Source organism: Anser cygnoides, chromosome 18, assembly GCF_040182565.1.
Source record: "Anser cygnoides isolate HZ-2024a breed goose chromosome 18, Taihu_goose_T2T_genome, whole genome shotgun sequence".
In the NCBI taxonomy this organism is placed as follows: Eukaryota; Metazoa; Chordata; class Aves; order Anseriformes; family Anatidae; genus Anser; species Anser cygnoides.
Genome location: NC_089890.1, coordinates 4,269,907 through 4,286,957, shown reverse-complemented (window position 1 = coordinate 4,286,957; position 17,051 = coordinate 4,269,907). Strand labels below are relative to the sequence as shown.

Genomic DNA, 17,051 nt, shown 5'->3' with positions numbered 1-17,051 from the left:
GCTTTTAATGCTGATGAAATGAATGTAATTTTATTGTTGCACATGAAATCTTCAATCTGTTTGCAGGCCTGAGATGTTTGAGGCGGCAGTTAAGGAAAGTTCTGCTAAAAGTCCCCAGAGTGAGTTTCACATCTGCTTAATGTCCTAGATAACAGTCTCTTTCAAGGATTGAATACAAATCAAGAATGCTGCTTGGTGTTAATGAATTCCTGAAAGATTCATTCTATAATGTGGTTGGTTGGTTTTTAACTTACAAGGAAAGTGTTATCTAAGCTGAATTTGAGGCCCAGCCTAAAGTACTGTGCCACTGGTCCATACCCACAGTAGACCTCTTTCTCTCTATCCCAACCCCCCCACACCCCTTTCTAAACTATTGTATTTCTTGTTTTCTGCATAGTTCACTAATTCTTGCATTATTTCATCTTCTGGCGTGTCTTTTTCTGGTTTTCTGAGCAGCTTTTCGTAACCGAACACCTTAAAAGCATTAGATACATAGCTTATGTTATATAAAGCATGTTACAGTGCTTTCTCTTCAGCAAAAGAATATGGTATTTCAAAACTCTTGGCTTCTGGATTGCCCTGATGAGATGGGAAAAGCACTTAGAAGCTACCCTTTGAATATAGCTTTAGGAAGAGTATTAAAACCTTCTGTGTTATCCACAATAAAATTATCATGCCTAATCCGTGCTTTATTGCCTTTAATCAGAATGTAACAGGTGATGTGCAATTCACAGTAGTAGTTCAGCTCTAGAGGTAAATTAATTGCTCCTGATATATAAGTCATTCCAAATGAGAAGTTGTGGTTTTACTCAGCTGGGCAGCCAAGCTCCACCACAACCTCTCTCTCCCCCCCCCATCCTCAAAGGGAAAGAGGGAGAAAATACGATGCAAAGGGCTCGAGGGTTGAGATGAGGACAGGGAGATCACTCAACAATGGGGGTCCACGCGGGGTCCCTCCCACGGGATGCCGTCCTTCCCGAACTGAGCCTGCGGGGGCTGCCCACAGGCTGCAGCTCTTCAAGAACTGCTCCCACATGGCTCCGTACCACAGGGTCCATCCATCAGGAGCAAAATGCTCCAGCACGGGTCCCCCATGGGCACCTCCTGCCCTCCTTCTGCACTCACCTTGGGGACTGCAGGGCTGTGTCTTACTCCTCACTCTCCCAGCTGCTGTTGCACGGCAGTTTTTTTTCCCCTTTCTTAAATCTGCTCTCACAGAGATGCAAACAACATGGCTTACTGACTCGGCTCTAGCCAGCAGCGGGTCACTTTGGGGCTGGCTGAAACTGGCCCTTATCTGACAAGGGGCAGCTGCTGGGCTCTGTTCACAGAGGCCACCCCTGCAGCCCCCCGCTACCAAAACCTTGCCAGGTAAACCCAATACAGAAGTGTTCCACAGATGATGTGCACAGATAGCCAGTAGGAAATTGTCAGAGTTGGTTTGACTAACTCCACTGAGCTAGTCAAACTGTGCTAGTTTTGTGCCACGGGACAGTGGGGCTCCCAAATACAACTGCAAGAGATCTGTTTTGTGAATGCATGGATCAGTAGGTGTTACTGAATTAACTGCAAGTACTGCAATTTTTCTGTTAATACAAATAACAAAATACATGTTCCATGTAGTCTTTTTTTTTCCTTAATAGTCTTTTATAGAACCTAGTAGGTAAAGATTAACAATCTGTAATGTAGCCCTTTCTCCTCTTGGGTTTGTAATTGGAAGGACAGAGTAGTGTGCATCTTCAATAAGTATGTCTCATTGGAAGATGGCCTCATTTTGGAAATGAGATTGGATCTGCTTTGAAAACTTTGCAAATATCTGTTATTTTGCAGTATTTGCTTTATATGTGACATTGAAGATTTTGGGCTCTACAACTGTTTTTTGAATCTCTTACTTTCAGGAAAAAATAATTCATCTAATATAGCCAATACAGCAAGCTCCACAGCGAATACAGTGGTAAACACAGCTGCAGGTGTTGAAGATCTCAACATCATTCAAGTAACTATACCAGGTGTGTATACTGTCTCGTTTCATATCACACTCCTTGTGCTTACATTCTTCATGACACTTGTTTCGTCCGTTGGAGTTTTTCGACAGTCTAGCTGGTTTACGGTGACACAAGTACAGTCTACAAAGAGCATAATTTAGTATTCTGTTTCTACTGAGATGTTAAATGTTTTCTAACTTTTATGAATATCTATTCAGTGACATCTTTAGAATATTCTTGGTCCAGCCCCTAGTCGAGAAGTATCCTCATTTTTCCCTTTTTTATCTCATTTAATAAATTATATACTGATTTGCAACTTCCTTGGCAACTTCAAGAGATCCAAACTTGAAGTAAATTGAATAACCATACAGACTGAACTGGTTTGTCTTAAACAACACTGATGACTGCTTTCTCAGGCATATACTGCATTCATTAGGAACAAGTAACATTGCATGCTATGGCCATGTATTGGATCTGACTTCGCTTTTAACTTTCCCTCACCATCATATGCAATGTAAGAAAATAAAACACTATTTTTTTTAGATTAGGTTTACAAAATCATCTCTAAATAATAAATCTAACGTTGGTCATGTAAATATGTAGAACCTTCTCATGGATTTCTTCACAACCATCCATTTTTGCATATTTGTACAATTCTGTGGTACTGCTAAAACTAAGAACAAGACATGGTCTGTTTTTGAAGCACTTGGATATGCCTACTTTGAGTAAACATGCTCAAAAAAAAAATCTGCTCAATTCTAATGCTTTTCTAACGATTTCTTTCAGATGATGAAAGTGAGCGGCTTTCAAAAGTAGAAAAGGCCAGACAATTGAGAGAGCAAGTAAACGATCTGTTTAGCCGGAAATTTGGTAATTGCTTCTTAGTCCCATTTTTACATAGGTGTGCATGGAACAAATGTTGTTCATGGGGATGCTACTGAATCATCACTTTCAGTGGATGATATATATTATCATTAAAATGAAGAAATTTGAGAATTGTGTATGAGAGTTGTGCTCTGACCTCAAAAAGAATCTATTATAAGGGAAGTGGGTTGCTTGGTGTTTTGAACAAAAAATCCCAAGAGCATAGATAACTTTGTTCCCCCCACATCCTGTTTCTTTCTGTGTAAACATGGATGAAATAGTTATTTTGCTTGCAAACCATGATTCTTGTTAGGGCTTCATGGTCCCGAGCTATTAATACTTGAAACTAAAGTAATTTTTAACATGCAACTTACCCTTTTGCTCTATATAGTTTTCTTTATTTTTTCTGTGTATATGCACTGTACAATAATGACCTGAGTTTCTTTATCTGAAATTCTTTTGCTAGTGCTGTGTTGAATTGCCTTTTGTGGGCATTGCAGGAAATTATTATTTTTTGTCACGTAGTTACTTTCTTAGATAGCCTGTTCTATACCTTTTTTAGGAAAAAAAGAGAATCTGAGTTCTTTATATGGTGAGCTGTCAGACTTGGAGTTTAAATAATCTTGTAGTAATGTTCATGAGTGTAATCCAAAACATCTGTTTCTGTCACCGTAATGATTTAATAGTCAAGTGGATTTTCAGTTTCAGATCCAATAGAAAGCTTGCGTTTGCATTTAGTTTCTTAATCATCTGTGTTTTCTTTTCCTTCAGCGTAATCATAAATGTATAAGCTTGAAAATAAACATGACCTCTCTCGCTTAGGTGAAGCCATTGGTATGAGTTTTCCTGTGAAGGTCCCGTACAGGAAAATCACCATCAACCCTGGCTGTGTGGTGGTGGATGGGATGCCTCCTGGCGTGGCATTTAAAGCTCCCAGTTATCTGGAAATCAGCTCGATGAGGAAGATTTTGGAATCGTCAGAGTTTATCAAGTTTACTGTTATTCGGTACGTAGTCGTCACTGATTAGATTTTACAGACATTGTAAGGACAGCCCCGTAGCTGTAATAAATTCAGATTGAAAGAGTAGAATTTGCAGTGCATCTTTAAATAGTAGAAGGTATGGCTCTTTTGGATAACAGCACATCAGGTCAAATGAAGTCCAGATGTTCATAGCAGTAGGACAGAGGGCATATTATTACTACTGCATATTAAAGCAAGCTGTCTTCTGAGATGCAATCTATTCCTACGATATAATGGAGTCCTAAAGTGCTGTGGGCCTTGCTGTCCCATTTGTAAGATCAAGCTCTGAGACAGTTTCCTGGTCTGAAATTTGTTGGCTCATGGCAGTAAATAGTATGTTTGTGGTAGTATTACTATTTTTGAAGTATTTTGGTTGTACTAAGATTCCTGAGTTAAGGTAAGCTTTTTCATAAATATTTTTTTCCTATAAATGACTTTATCTACAACATTTTTAAAATACAGTATTATACAATTACAATATAAGGGAATTTTAATTTATATGTATATTCATATAGACACATACGTGTGTACGCAAAGTATATTTGTGTGAAGCAGAACAGATGAAATGTGGAAATCATACTAAGAAGAGGTTTAGGAACTAAAACCAAAAAGGTGTTAATTTTTATCATTTCTCAAATCATAGTCTGCTTCACAAGAAACAGAAAATTTCAGTTTCTTTAGAGAAAGATTTCTTAAATTTTACTAAGGAGTCTGAATTCTTGACCCTTAACCAAGAAGAGTTCTAAACTGAAAGGACTCTTGGTAGATACGTTCTGTTTAACTGAGCTCTGATGAAGAGATGATTTCCCTGTTGATTAGTCATGACTGGGGGAAGGATTTCGATTTTTTGGTGTATGTTGTTTCTCAAAATGCTAGTGAACAAACCACTGTGCTCAAGAGATGTTCCTCCTGTTTTGTTCTACTTTCTGTTAGAGCGTGTGATCTCTGTTACCAAATTGCTGGGTGAGGAAGTCTTGAGAGAGAGACCCCATGCAGTATGTTTTAGAATCAGCATGTTTTGTGTTCTTTTGTCTTTTTTTACAGACCATTTCCAGGACTTGTGATTAACAACCGTAAGTAATTATGTGACACTGATAGCAAATGTATTTTTGTAATATACCAAGATCAGCTTTCTACATTTTGGCTTTGTGGCAGGCAGCCCCGTCATGGTTAAGTTCTACGTACAGCTCTCTTGTCTCTGTCGTTAAAATTGAAATTCCTGGCTAAAAATGCATGTGCAATTAACATAAGAGCAGCATGATGAATTTACAGACCAGTGTAAGATTGGCATTAACTTTGATATGAAAATGCAAGGTACTGATTTTGTATTTTTCAGCTGCAGAGTCCCAAAGAGATTTAGGACCCTGACTGTACAACAGAGTTAGATGGGAGTGTCTACATTTTAGGTTCGGATCCGTCACAGTACCAGTTACTAAACAAGAACTTTCCAATGGCTGCAGAACTATGTTCCAGTGAAAAACTCTACATTCTGCTGAAGTTGTAACAGCTTAGAGAGGCAGTGTAATTACCAGACGTGCATTTTGACAATGATGCTTGAATCTTATTTGAAAAATAAGTTTTAGTATTTTCAGTTCTCTATAATAGTTGTCACCTTGTTTTTAACATCTTATTTAAGAGAAAAAACAAACAGCAAAACACTTGTCATTACCCTTGTGTCATGTTCTCTCTGAGCCAATGTCAGATTAGAAATTCAGAGGCCAGGTAACTCCGTCATTAGTTTGGCCTTACCCAGGCTGAGCCTTACCAACCCAGTACTCACTCACTTGCATCCAGCCACCAGTATATTCCAGCTAACGTGCTAAGGTCTGTGAGTGGCAAGGACAAAGTGTTCTCAGGAAGATGTTATAGTTAGTAACTCATATTGACCTGTCCACCAGTCCTAAGTACACCTTAGGTGGGAAAGAGATCCTTTTGTATGAGGGAACCTTCCAGGCAGACAAATATTTAGTAGCATTTCCAGAGAATTGACTTAGAAATGGAAGAATCCATTTAACAGTTCTCTGCAAAACTTTTAGCATGTGATGGGATTGACACTAGCTAATTAGCTGAGTAAGAGCGACATATATACCTGATCATATTCCATCACTGGAGCAGGAAGCTGGTTACTGAACGTGTGATTTTTATGCAGTATCTATGTCCATTAATTATGATCAAAATGAACTGATATTGATAGGTATCGAGGTGAATTATTGGAAGCCGCTGAGCCTACTGCAGGTGTGATACATTATTCTCGCTCTGAAGAACATGTGAGAACTTAGGAGGAAATTTTTGGTGCTTGCAGATAGGGAATACTTTTTCTGTAACAAAAAATACTGAACTGCAGCTTGATTACAGTGAGTGTTTAGTAACCTGTTAATACAACAAGTTTTAGGATTTGCAGATAGAAGAGGTAAAATCGCCCTTGTGTTACATGTGGGACCGTTTTCGTTGTAAAGTTAAACAGTGATCACGTCTAATCTTAGAGCTGATGGAAAAAGCTGAAGCAGAAGCACCACCACCAGCAGCACCCGTGCTACCAGGTGATGCAGAGTGTGCCACGTGTCCTTGCAGAAGGGGTAGGGCGTGCAGTTCGAGATCTTACTGGCAGATGGTATTAGTAGTTATGTCCTGGGTACACGCTGCTTATGATGAGCCATTTTATTGTGACAGATGGCCTGCAATGGTGAAATTTATAGCTATTAAATGTTAATAACTCGATAGAACCATTGCTTCCTTCACGACGTGTCATTGGCATGTTCCTTAATTTGATTTTTGCACTTGATGAGTGAGCTGAAAAGAAGGATCAATAGGGGCAATATATAAAGCCAGTTCAGTATCTATTTATTGATGTCTGCTTAACTCCAAGTGCGTGGCTGTGCCAGGTTGTGTTCAGCCAAGTCAAGTTTGTGTAACATACAAGAGCCTAGAACAGAAGTTCTGATGGAATTTCTGTCCCCTGCATACGGCACTGAACCCCTGCTAGCCGGTGTCCAGACTGCACACACCTCAGCTCTTCCAGTCTGAACAAATAACCTAGCGTTATGCTTCAAGTTGCTGAAGTAAATGTGATTGCACAGCTTCCTTTTGACACAGCGTAGTTTCTCAGTGTTCACAGACCTTCTAAAAATGCGCCTATCAAGTTGTCTGCAGTGCAGGCAAGATTTTTGCAATTGACTGGACAGGCTGTTGCTCAAAGAAACTGACACACTGAGAGAAAACATTCAATAAACATTTCAAAGTAAGGGGCCCTTCTGTGGTGGGCAGAAAAGAACCTACTGCCTCCTCTGCTTACATTTGGAAGTGGTGGGAGGAAGAAAAACAGAGAAAAGGGAGAAAAAACTAAACTTCTGTTCGGTGAAGTTGCTGTAGTGTCTCTCTCCTTAACTCACCCACACTGTTAAAAGGGTTCTACACCTTCCCAACACCTATCCATCTGTAATCCATCAATACAGACCATAGAAAAATCATTCTGGAAGTAAAATGTACTTTTTGCCTTTAGGCTTCAGCTTTTCCCTCTCTGCCTAAGTACACGTACTCACCACTGAGAACAATATTCACCAGAAGCAGTGACATCTATTTGCAATCCAGATTTATAGTAGTCTGAATTAAGTAGTCTGAATTAAGTTGGTCCAAACTTGGTATATTCTGTGCAAGTGCACATTATGTTCAGCTAGGACTCAATGATATGTCTGCTACAGTAACCCGTCCTCTGAAGAGAAAGTGTTAATTATGTAATGTAATAAATGTTTGGGTACTTCTTATACTTTGCTATAGAGTTTATAGAAGCTGCAGACCTTTATCTGAGACAAAGATAATTTAGTTTGATTAGAAGAGGAAAAAATGCGGCTTTTTTTTTTTTTTTAGAGTAAACTTGATTTCCCTAACTTTTGCTAAGGTACCTTTCTGTTCATATTGTTGAAACTGTATGCGTATTCATTAGACTATATTTTTTTCATTTAAGAGCCAGCTGAACCAAGCCAAATAGAAGTATCTGTAGGAGGTGAGTATTTGTCTTCAGTTACTATCAACAAATATTTTTAAGTCATTTTGAAAGAAGTTGCATCTTTTTTCTTTTTTTTTTAAAGAAGGCAAGTCAATCAAAACAGCAAAAAAGGCATTTATTGGTTCCCAGGAAGTTTTTTTCATCTGTATTAATATCATGCTGCATTGTGTGAAAGATAGTCTGCAGCAAAAGTTATTATTCAAATAATTTTACAAAAGAGTTTTATGAATTGTTGTTCTGGGCTGGTGAGTCACGACTATATATAGGCTTTGAATGATTGCTCATATCCTGAGTGATGCATCTAGTTATTCTACGCAGTCCTTTTCACAATTTATGCAAGTGAATGATTGTCATCATCAGGAAATTTGAACAGCATACTGGGTTGAATATACTTGTACGGGTTTGCTGGGGGAAGGGGATTTTTGTCGTTCCTCTAGAACTTCACCTGTGAGAAGTGTCAGACTTTCCTGTTGTCCAAGACCAGACCTGAGCTGTATTTTTTGGACACTGACCTGTGTGAGACCAAGGAGGCTGTAGGACTTCCAGCCCCCTTATGCTTTTGTGTATGGTCTTGGAGCATTGAGTATGGAACTGACCTGACAATTTGGATGCTGTTGTTTGTTGTGAATGGGTCCATTAAAAGCTGCCCCTGCTAGCCCCAGCTTTCAGCATGACCACAGGCGGCTGCCCTGTGAGTGTCAGAAGCGATGGCAATGTGCTGTGACAGCTGAAGGACAGCTGCCTGTGTGCCAGGCAGTGCTGAGCGGGGCTCTCTGACGTAGGAGCAGCAGAGCCTGCAGCACTGGGAGGGAGCTGGCTGCACATCGGCACTTGTCTTAAAGCTCTCGAGCTCATTGTCTAATCCTGCTGAGATTCCCCAAAACAGAGAGCGGCAAACCTCAGCACTTCCGTTCTTCTGTACCTTTCCAGTCTCCGTTGCCTCAGTTTCCCTGGCAATGTCACTGAACTCAGAGACTATCCGACATACAGGTCCAGAGGAGGCCAAGAAGATGCTCAGAGGGCTGGAGCACCTCGCCTATGGAGACAGGCTGAGGGAGCTGGGGTTGTCAGCCTGGAGAGGAGAAGGCCCTGGGGAGACCTTACAGTGGCCTGCCAGGGCCTAAAGGGGGCTGCGGGAAAGCTGGGGAGGGGCTCTTTGTCAGGGGGTATAGAGATAGGACAAGGAGGAATGGCTTTAAACTGAAAAAGGTAGGTTTAGGTTAGATGCAAGTAGGAAATTCTTTACTCAGAGGGTGGTGAGGCCCTGGAACAGCGTGCCCAGAGAAGCTGTGGCTGCCCCATCCTTGGAGGTGCTCAAGGCCAGGCTGGATGGGGCTTTGGGCAGCCTGGTGTGGTGGGACGTGTCCTGCCCATGGCAGGGGCTGGAATTAGGTGGTCTTGAAGGTCCCTTCCGAGCCAAACCATTCTGTGATTCTACCACGCTCAGCCAAAACTGGCATTACGAGCTCAGTTACAGGTACACCCTGAGTGCTGTGAGTAGGAGTCAAGATGAATCCTTTTGTAACCAGCAAGAGGAAAAAAAATCTGTGAAAAAGAAGAGAAGCGTGAGAGCTGTAGAGGAGCTGAGCTGCAGACTTCAAGCACGCAGTTACTGAAAGCTGAAATACCAAATGTCTTTACGATGCCAAAACTATGTGGGATCGCTGAAATTGTTAGGTGGAGTGGGACACTTGTTTCTGAATGCTCCTCATGGGGGAAGTCTAGCTATGGGCCCTTCAGGAGACTGTTTAGAAGAAATAGACAAACGTGGTTTTGAATTTGCCATCCAAAACTGCATTCAGATCCAGTTACCGGAGAAACGATCTTGAGACAAGGCTGAAGAACACACAGTCGCTTCAGAACCAGGCTGGGAGGTGATCAAGTGGTGAAACAGCCCAGCTTTGCTGTGATGAATTACCCTAGCCCCAAACCTTGCAAACAGCTTCAGTGAAAAACGAATTTCCTTCCAACATCATCGTCTCTGTTTATGAAAAGAACAAAATCAGGCTCCGGGTCATATAGGCAGTGCTATAAAGACACACAATTTCTTTGATTTACCTTCAAGCATCCCTGTGAAAAAGAAAAGCAAAGATTTTGTAATGAAGTCTCCTGGAAATGAAAAAAAATCTGTATGAAAAGATGATGAATGCTTTACCCGACGAGATCAAATTTCTTTTTTTTTTTTTAAGCATCTAATAATGCCTCCCTGTGTAATACATTGAAGAAGAAAAATTAGATGAGGTCAAAATTTCTTTTGGATAGGACTGAAATATAATAATGTCTGTATGTAGTTTAGAAGAGCAGCAGTTTTATAGATGGGAACAAAATATGGTCAGTGCTGTGAAAATAAGTCTGTGCAATGAATGGTGGTTGGGTAACTAACAGAAGGCATGACTTGAGCTCAGGTATGGTCAGATGTTAGCTTTTAGACAGCATTTTAAAAATCGTGAAGCAGCGGTCATGCCCTAACACTTCGGGTAAAGGAAGCCATCCACGAGGCTGTCTCTGAAGCCATGGGCTGCAGATTTACCTGTGAGCACTGGGAAAGTTTCACCCGGCGTCAGCAAGGTGGGCTGAGGGAAGAATGGTGCTGGGGATTGACAGAGGGAGCAGGACTGGAGGGTAGATTCAGACCAAAACAGTGATATATCTGACATGTTCACTGATTGTGTGGTTTCTTTTTGGATTAAGTTATAGAATCCTAGAATCATTAAGGTTGGAAAAGACCTCCAAGATCCTCTGGTCCAACTATCCCCCCTACAACCAATGTCCCCCACAAAAAAAAAAAAGTTCCTTTCTTACCAAGGTTTTGAGCTACATAAAAAGCATTTTGAAGTTTCATACGCTTCTAATACCAATTTTTGTGCCTTAAAAAATAAGAGTTCTCTAAGATCTCGGGCTGCTTTATGTTCAAGTGGATATGCTAATTTCCACCAAATCAGATTATTGTGAATACGTTGTTATTTGCTGTTAATAGTTTAAAAGGATAAATGAATGCTTTTCATGTTTTTGTAATTTTTTACTTACTAACTACAATAATTACGACAAAATTGGTTGACTAGTTTTTTTCATTCGTTACTGCTTTTTCAACAGATGTTACAGAAACAGAGGAAAGTTCTCAAATAAAGCAAGAACCAGACCCAACGTGGTAGACCTCATCAGTACTACGGTAAAATAATTTAGTGTTTCTTGAAGGCAGTGTTTGTCAAGGAATAAACACTTGTCAAGGAATAATACTTCTATAATTTGGAGTGAGGAGAAGCAGGCTAAGATAGAGGGCTGAATGCCAGAAGGTGCCAGTCCTTTACTTGACTTCTGAATTATTTCGTCTCAGTTTTCATCTATGTAATGTAGGACGTTTTCAGTTTCTCATCAGAATACACTGTAAAGCAGACTGCGTTCAAATTTGTGTGGCAGTCATTCCTAGGAAAATGTGGGCCGTAACAGCCTATAAATAAAAATGGGTGATGGTAATTACATACCTCAGAGGCAGAGTAAATGAAAGCTTAGGGAATTAGTGTTTACAAAGAGCTCTGACATGGTTGTGTGAACGAGCATTATTCTTGGTAAAGCCTATGTATTTCCAAATTGTAATGGGGCAGGAAGGCTCTCCACTGTGATTGCAATATTGTCTAAGCTCGAGACAATTGCTAAAATGTTAGCCGTGATGACAAACCAACTAACTTGAGAAGTTTTGCTTCTTTTCTGTTAACTTTATGTAAAGCTTAGTTTAACTCACAGTGCAGAAACATCTGAATCTTTTTTCTTAACCTATTTTTTAACTTCGCTTACTCCTAAAATGACATTTTGGTGGAGGTGGAGAGCAGTGCTAGCAGTGTTGTTATGTCACCAAATATAAAGGGGCTGACCCACAGACATGTGAGTTTGTATGCTTCATTCAAAGAAAAAGGCAATTTTAAGCCATCGCGGATCTTTACTACTTTTTCTAATTTCAATTTTTTGGTACCAAATGCGTTCCTCATTATGTAGTTTTTGATACTTCAGTAATTGGATTGGATAGACATAAAATGGGAAGTATTTGTGTGGTATGCTCAGGTTGCAATCTGTCTAGTTTTAGTAAGAAAAAGACATTTTATTCATTACGGAGAAGAAAATTCTGCATACTATTCCAGCTCTGAGGGCACAGACAGGCAATCAGCAAAACCAAGCCCTGGCTGTTCACCATTAATTTCTGCTGGCCTGAGCAGATGAGACTGGTAATGCATTCGCCAGCTCGCATGAAGCAGTGGCTGGTGGAGCCTCTGGATATCACTCCTGGCACCATCTGGCTTTTTGGAGACAAGGACAGCCAAGGCCATGGCCCTCTGTCAGTGCAGCGCAAACACAGAGTGATGGAGGCAATGATGCTCCCTGTTGGACGCTGCGTTTCTGTTCTTGGTCCTTCTAGCATTTCAGGTGCTCAGGGGAAGGTTGTGCATATAGGGAACGTCCCCGGTGATGGGTTTCAGCATGGAGAAAGCAGCTTTGTTCTCTCTGGTGCTCTAGACGTGGTGAATGTTAAGATTTGACTGGACAAAGCCAGGGCCAACCTAAACTATCGCTAGCTGTAGTCCTTAGGGAGGGAGGCTGGACTGTGCGACTTCTAGGGTCGCCTGCAACCAGCATTTCTGTGCTTCTGCAGGGTCTGCTCCATCCCTGTGTGGCAGTGGCCTTGGACAGCCTGGCTCCAGGGTTAAGAGGTCCTTGTCTCCTTTGTATAAGAGCTTCAAAGCTAGCTGCAGGAGTGGTCTTCGCTGCCAGATGTTTGACCATGGACTCGTGTTCTTTGCCTTGGTAGTTTCCGTAGCATTTTGGCCTGGGCACTTAATACTTGGTGCTGCAGGACGTGCAGCCCAGGACAAGCTTCATTCCTAAACAAGGGCAGTGCTTTTGGCTGGAGCAGACAGGCCGTTTATTGAAGGGAAGATACCATGGCTTGTAAAGTTTGAGGGAAGAATCCAAAGGTGTCTCAAGAGTACACAAGTGAGGAACAAGAGAGCCTAACCCTGACCTGCTCAATACACAAAAAAAAACATATTCATACAAACAAGTAGAAAATGTAGCCTTTGTCACTGAAGATGATAAGGAGGCCCAAAGAAAATCATTCACAAATGGATTAGGGAAGTTCCTATTTATTTTGTGTCTATTAAGCATAAAAGTCAGATATGGCCTCTGGCTCCGAAAGATGCTAAACAGCTGGAAACTTGGAGGAAGGAGCAGGGCTGTATCACCAAGATCCTCATCCTTGGAGCACTGAGTCTTTGGAAGGCGGGTGGGTGGTATGGCTGCTTCCAGGGGTTAGCAAAGAGCTAGCACGTGTAGAGCTGCTGAATGCGCTGCGATGAAGTAGTGAAGGGACAAATCCAGAAAAGAATTGGTAGGAACTGGCAGAGATTGACATATCAACGTATGAACCATCTGTGCCCTGAGAACTTGAAGTACGCAGTAGTCTTTCTAACAAATTGCTGAATTGTACTTTGGAAAATGTTTGTCATAAAGCTGAGCACGTCATTAGAAAATATATCAAATATTTTTTTAATTATTTTTAGTGGGAAGCAGTTCACCTAATAGAGATATAAAAAGACATCTCATTTGTCCATTAAAGGTCATGGAAATTTTGTCTGAGCACAGCTTGCTGCTTCACTGCTCTGGATTTTTGGATACTGTAGACCGTCTACTAGCTAGAGAATGCGTACTAAAGCAAATATTCCATCTAAACTTTTACAGAGTGTATTCAAGCATACATTTAATCTCTCATTTATGGAAAGCAATGTTCACCTTCTGCATGCTTTCTAATTTTAAGCCTAACAAACTCAAAAAAAAAAAAAAATCTACTAGTATTTGTGATAAGATGTAGAGCTGCAATGAAACTAACTCACGTCTGTAATTTTTTTTTGTCTAGTCAGAAGCACCCAGTTCTGTGAAGAGCTTGTCAGGCCTGCCCTGATCCGTGTAATATAACTGTATAAGAGAAGTACCTTCTATACAAACCCTTTTTGTACTTTTAGATAGAAATGTCTACTTTTTCAGCAGTTCTGTGAATTGACTTAATGCAAAGAATGACTGTAGATTTGGAATGGCTGGTTTCACTTTGGAATATATCGTGAGGACTAAATATGATGCAGCAATGCTGGGGAGATGACAACGATTAAAATCAACAGGGACTTAACAGAGGCTGTCTGCGTTTCCCAATAAAGCTGAACTTCACTGTACCTGAATGCATCTCAGCTTTTGTAATGAAGAAAAAAATCCTTCAAGTAGTTCAGTTTGTTAGTTTTACTTTGAGAAAACAAATCACTAATTTTCAGTTATCACTCCTTTAATGGCTGCTGGGACAATAGTATCTGTATATTTGAACTAATTTTTCCTATACCTACCACAATTCATATGTTTTTCATAAATAAAAGATGAACTGGTTCACTTGACCATTAGTATGCATTAATGAGGTGGACAGTATTTCAGCGTGTGGATTAGGAACCAATTGAACCCTTCTGTAGTTTGTTCTGTTGACTCGAAGTCGTAACTGCATGTTTTATCAGAGTATCATGGTTTGTGTATGAAGGGTCTGGTCCTGCAGTCCCGATATAGGCAAAACTCACGTGGACCTGCGCAAGAGCTTTTTTCCCGAAGGCTGGGGGGTAAAGCCTTGCTGTTCACCTAGAGCTAGTTATGGAACCTTACACTACAAGCTGCTCTGAGTCCTCCTGTGTCAAAAGTTAAGTTCCCTACAGTACTGGTTACGCCACACATGATGTAAGAGACTCATGTATGCATTTTTTTTGAAGTTTCACAAACCATAAATTTGTAAAGTTCTGGCTATATGATACTCTCTATAGAGAAGATAGAGATTATTGTAAAGGTTTCTCTTTCATTGGCATGAGTTTGAGATGACTACATTATGCACAAATACTAAACCTTATTCCCTCATTAAGAAATAAAGACATTTCTGATGGTTTTCACGACTGTCCGTGCAGTATACGTTTATATGTGAAGTCCTAGCAGTAATTTTGGCGGCAGGTAGAATACGCTACAGCGTAGTTATTAATTCCAGTGAAGAAAGTAAGTTCCTGTCATGCCCTTCAGACAGAAAAGTAGCTCTGGGTGGGTGAGGTTGTTGCATCTAAAAGAAAAACTTTGAAGACTTGAATGCAGTTGGACATGGTGCCTGTTCCCAGGAACACACAGCAGGAGCAAGCTGAAACTCGGCAGATCAGTTCAGAGCAGCTCCTACTCTGCCATTCTAGAGGCGAGGGAGAGCTACAGCCCATGTGCAGGTGCTTTCATGATTGCTCGGGGTAGGTCTCGGTGCTCCCACTGAAATATTGGATGTTGTGCCGTTGGTGGCAGTGGCAGCAGGGTTAGCTCCACGCTGAACCATTACTTTACCAGACACGCTCGGTTACGTACCTCCAGAAATAGGTTGTTAATGGAGTGACAGCCAGTTTCACGATTGCTGCTAAAAATTTTTAGAGTGGGGAAATGAGTTCATGCAGCCTTCCTTGGGCTCTCGACTTCCCCTTTTGAAAAAGCAGAAGGATGGTCCGTCCCTTCTTCACTCTCAGTCCTCTTCGGAGGCACTCTGCACAGCTGCCTGCCCAGCAAGGCTAAATATTGCTAACGGAGCCGCCAGTGCTGCCACAAATGGAGGGAGAGGCATCAGAACAAAAGAACTGAGAATTAAGGAGTTCAGACTGCTGCCTTGCATGGATGTCCTGCAGATGTATCATGTACTGTGCGTACGAGAGCTTAAAAAATGAAGCGAAAACTGATGACAGCGGTTTAACTGGAAGTACTGGAGTAATTCCGTGACGCTGGGAGCTCGGGTAGTGGTGTGCCTCGTGTCCGTCCCGCTGGGGGGCTTCGATTAGTGCCGATGTGCACATTAGCATCAACACTGAAGTCTCTTTTTGGTCTCAGACATTTTGAGTTATAACCAGTAGAGAGAAATTAGACTGACAAAATAATTGCACCAATATTTATACCTTCTAAATATCAATTTTATATTAAAAATGATATATCTCTATATATAGTCTTAACAGGTAGCAGACTTTTAAGATGTTGACCTTGTATGAAAATCGCACTCGTTTCCAAACTAGTAATACATGAGGTGTGTCACTCTTCGGGCATCGACTGATAATGCCCTAAAAAGCCTTGGCTGTACTAATTAACAAGCAAATAAATAAAATTGCAACAACTTAACCAGAGCTCTGGATATTTTTTCTTCCAGTAGAGAAACCTTGTGGCGATGAAGTAGCAGACAAGCCTCTCTCCTCCCTGTATTGCTGAACCGAAAAATCCTGTCCTGCTCCTTGGACCAGTTGCTTTCTCTCAAACCGGAGTTTGGGTTCCAAGAGGCGTAGGGCTCGAGGCGTTGACCTTGGAGCGTGGTGTCCCGCAGGTGGGGCACCACAGTTTCATTGAGCAGTAACCACTAGGTGTCAGATGAGGTCCAGCACGGTCCTTGTGCAGCCCTTGGCCAGTGCTTTTCCTTTGATATGGAGCTTTCCACATACAGGTTCGTTTCTTTCTGTACGTCTTATCTAAGGGAGGGGACAGACTTGCATCTCACTTTCCTGATTTCGCAGCAACTGCTAGAGCATTTAATACTGTTCATACATGCAGCAGTTTGCCATCAGTGACATCAACGTGGCCTCCCTTGACTTGAATTAAGCTTAAATTATTAACAATTAGATTTTGAACAAAACGAGGGTGGCCTTCTGTTCATCAGATTTTAATTTCTAGGAGGCTTTGGTACTGCTTGTGGGTGGAGCACAGAAAAGAGCGACACTGTTGCTGTCACCCTTGAGGACAGTGGAAGCTCTCAGCACCTCTCAAAAATCAGGTCCTGCCTTCAGATGCCAGCCTTCTTTTCCGGATCTGAAAACCTGGATCATCTCATGAGCTCCATAAATCAGCTTATTTCTCAGCTGGGTCATTATTCTTCCAAGAATTTTCCTCTAAAATTATGTCTCTTCCTTTCTAGTAACTATAGGGCAGTTAGTGGAAGCACTGAACAGCGTGTCATACCGCGTTACGTGCTGCATCACGTTGTAAGCTAACTGGCACCAGCAGTAAAATGTACAAACTCCATTTTTCACATCACAAGATGAAAAATGAGGAAACAAGAAACATCCGAATTAAGTGTTTCCAGTAATGCGCTGCATGTAACTCCGTTTTA

General features: G+C 41.2%; 1 protein-coding gene across 7 annotated transcripts in view; it reads left to right on the top strand.

Moving 5' to 3' along the window:
* Positions 1 to 16,072, top strand: part of GTF2I (general transcription factor IIi) — a 73,223-nt gene extending 57,151 nt beyond the window's left edge. For 2 of the 7 annotated variants that reach the window (XM_066979641.1, XM_066979640.1), the window contains exons 24-29: positions 67 to 119; positions 1,899 to 2,009; positions 2,772 to 2,855; positions 3,672 to 3,855; positions 4,915 to 4,943; positions 6,354 to 7,807. In XM_066979641.1, coding sequence (XP_066835742.1) covers positions 67 to 119; positions 1,899 to 2,009; positions 2,772 to 2,855; positions 3,672 to 3,855; positions 4,915 to 4,943; positions 6,354 to 6,580 — 688 coding nt within the window. In that variant the 3' untranslated portion in view covers positions 6,581 to 7,807. Of the gene's footprint in view, positions 1 to 66; positions 120 to 1,898; positions 2,010 to 2,771; positions 2,856 to 3,671; positions 3,856 to 4,914; positions 4,944 to 6,353; positions 7,808 to 7,831; positions 7,871 to 10,966; positions 11,043 to 13,775 lie in introns of those variants that run through there. The other 5 variants (XM_066979639.1, XM_066979638.1, XM_066979644.1 and 2 more) reach the window with 4 other exon arrangements.
* Positions 16,073 to 17,051: the final 979 nt, after the last annotated feature.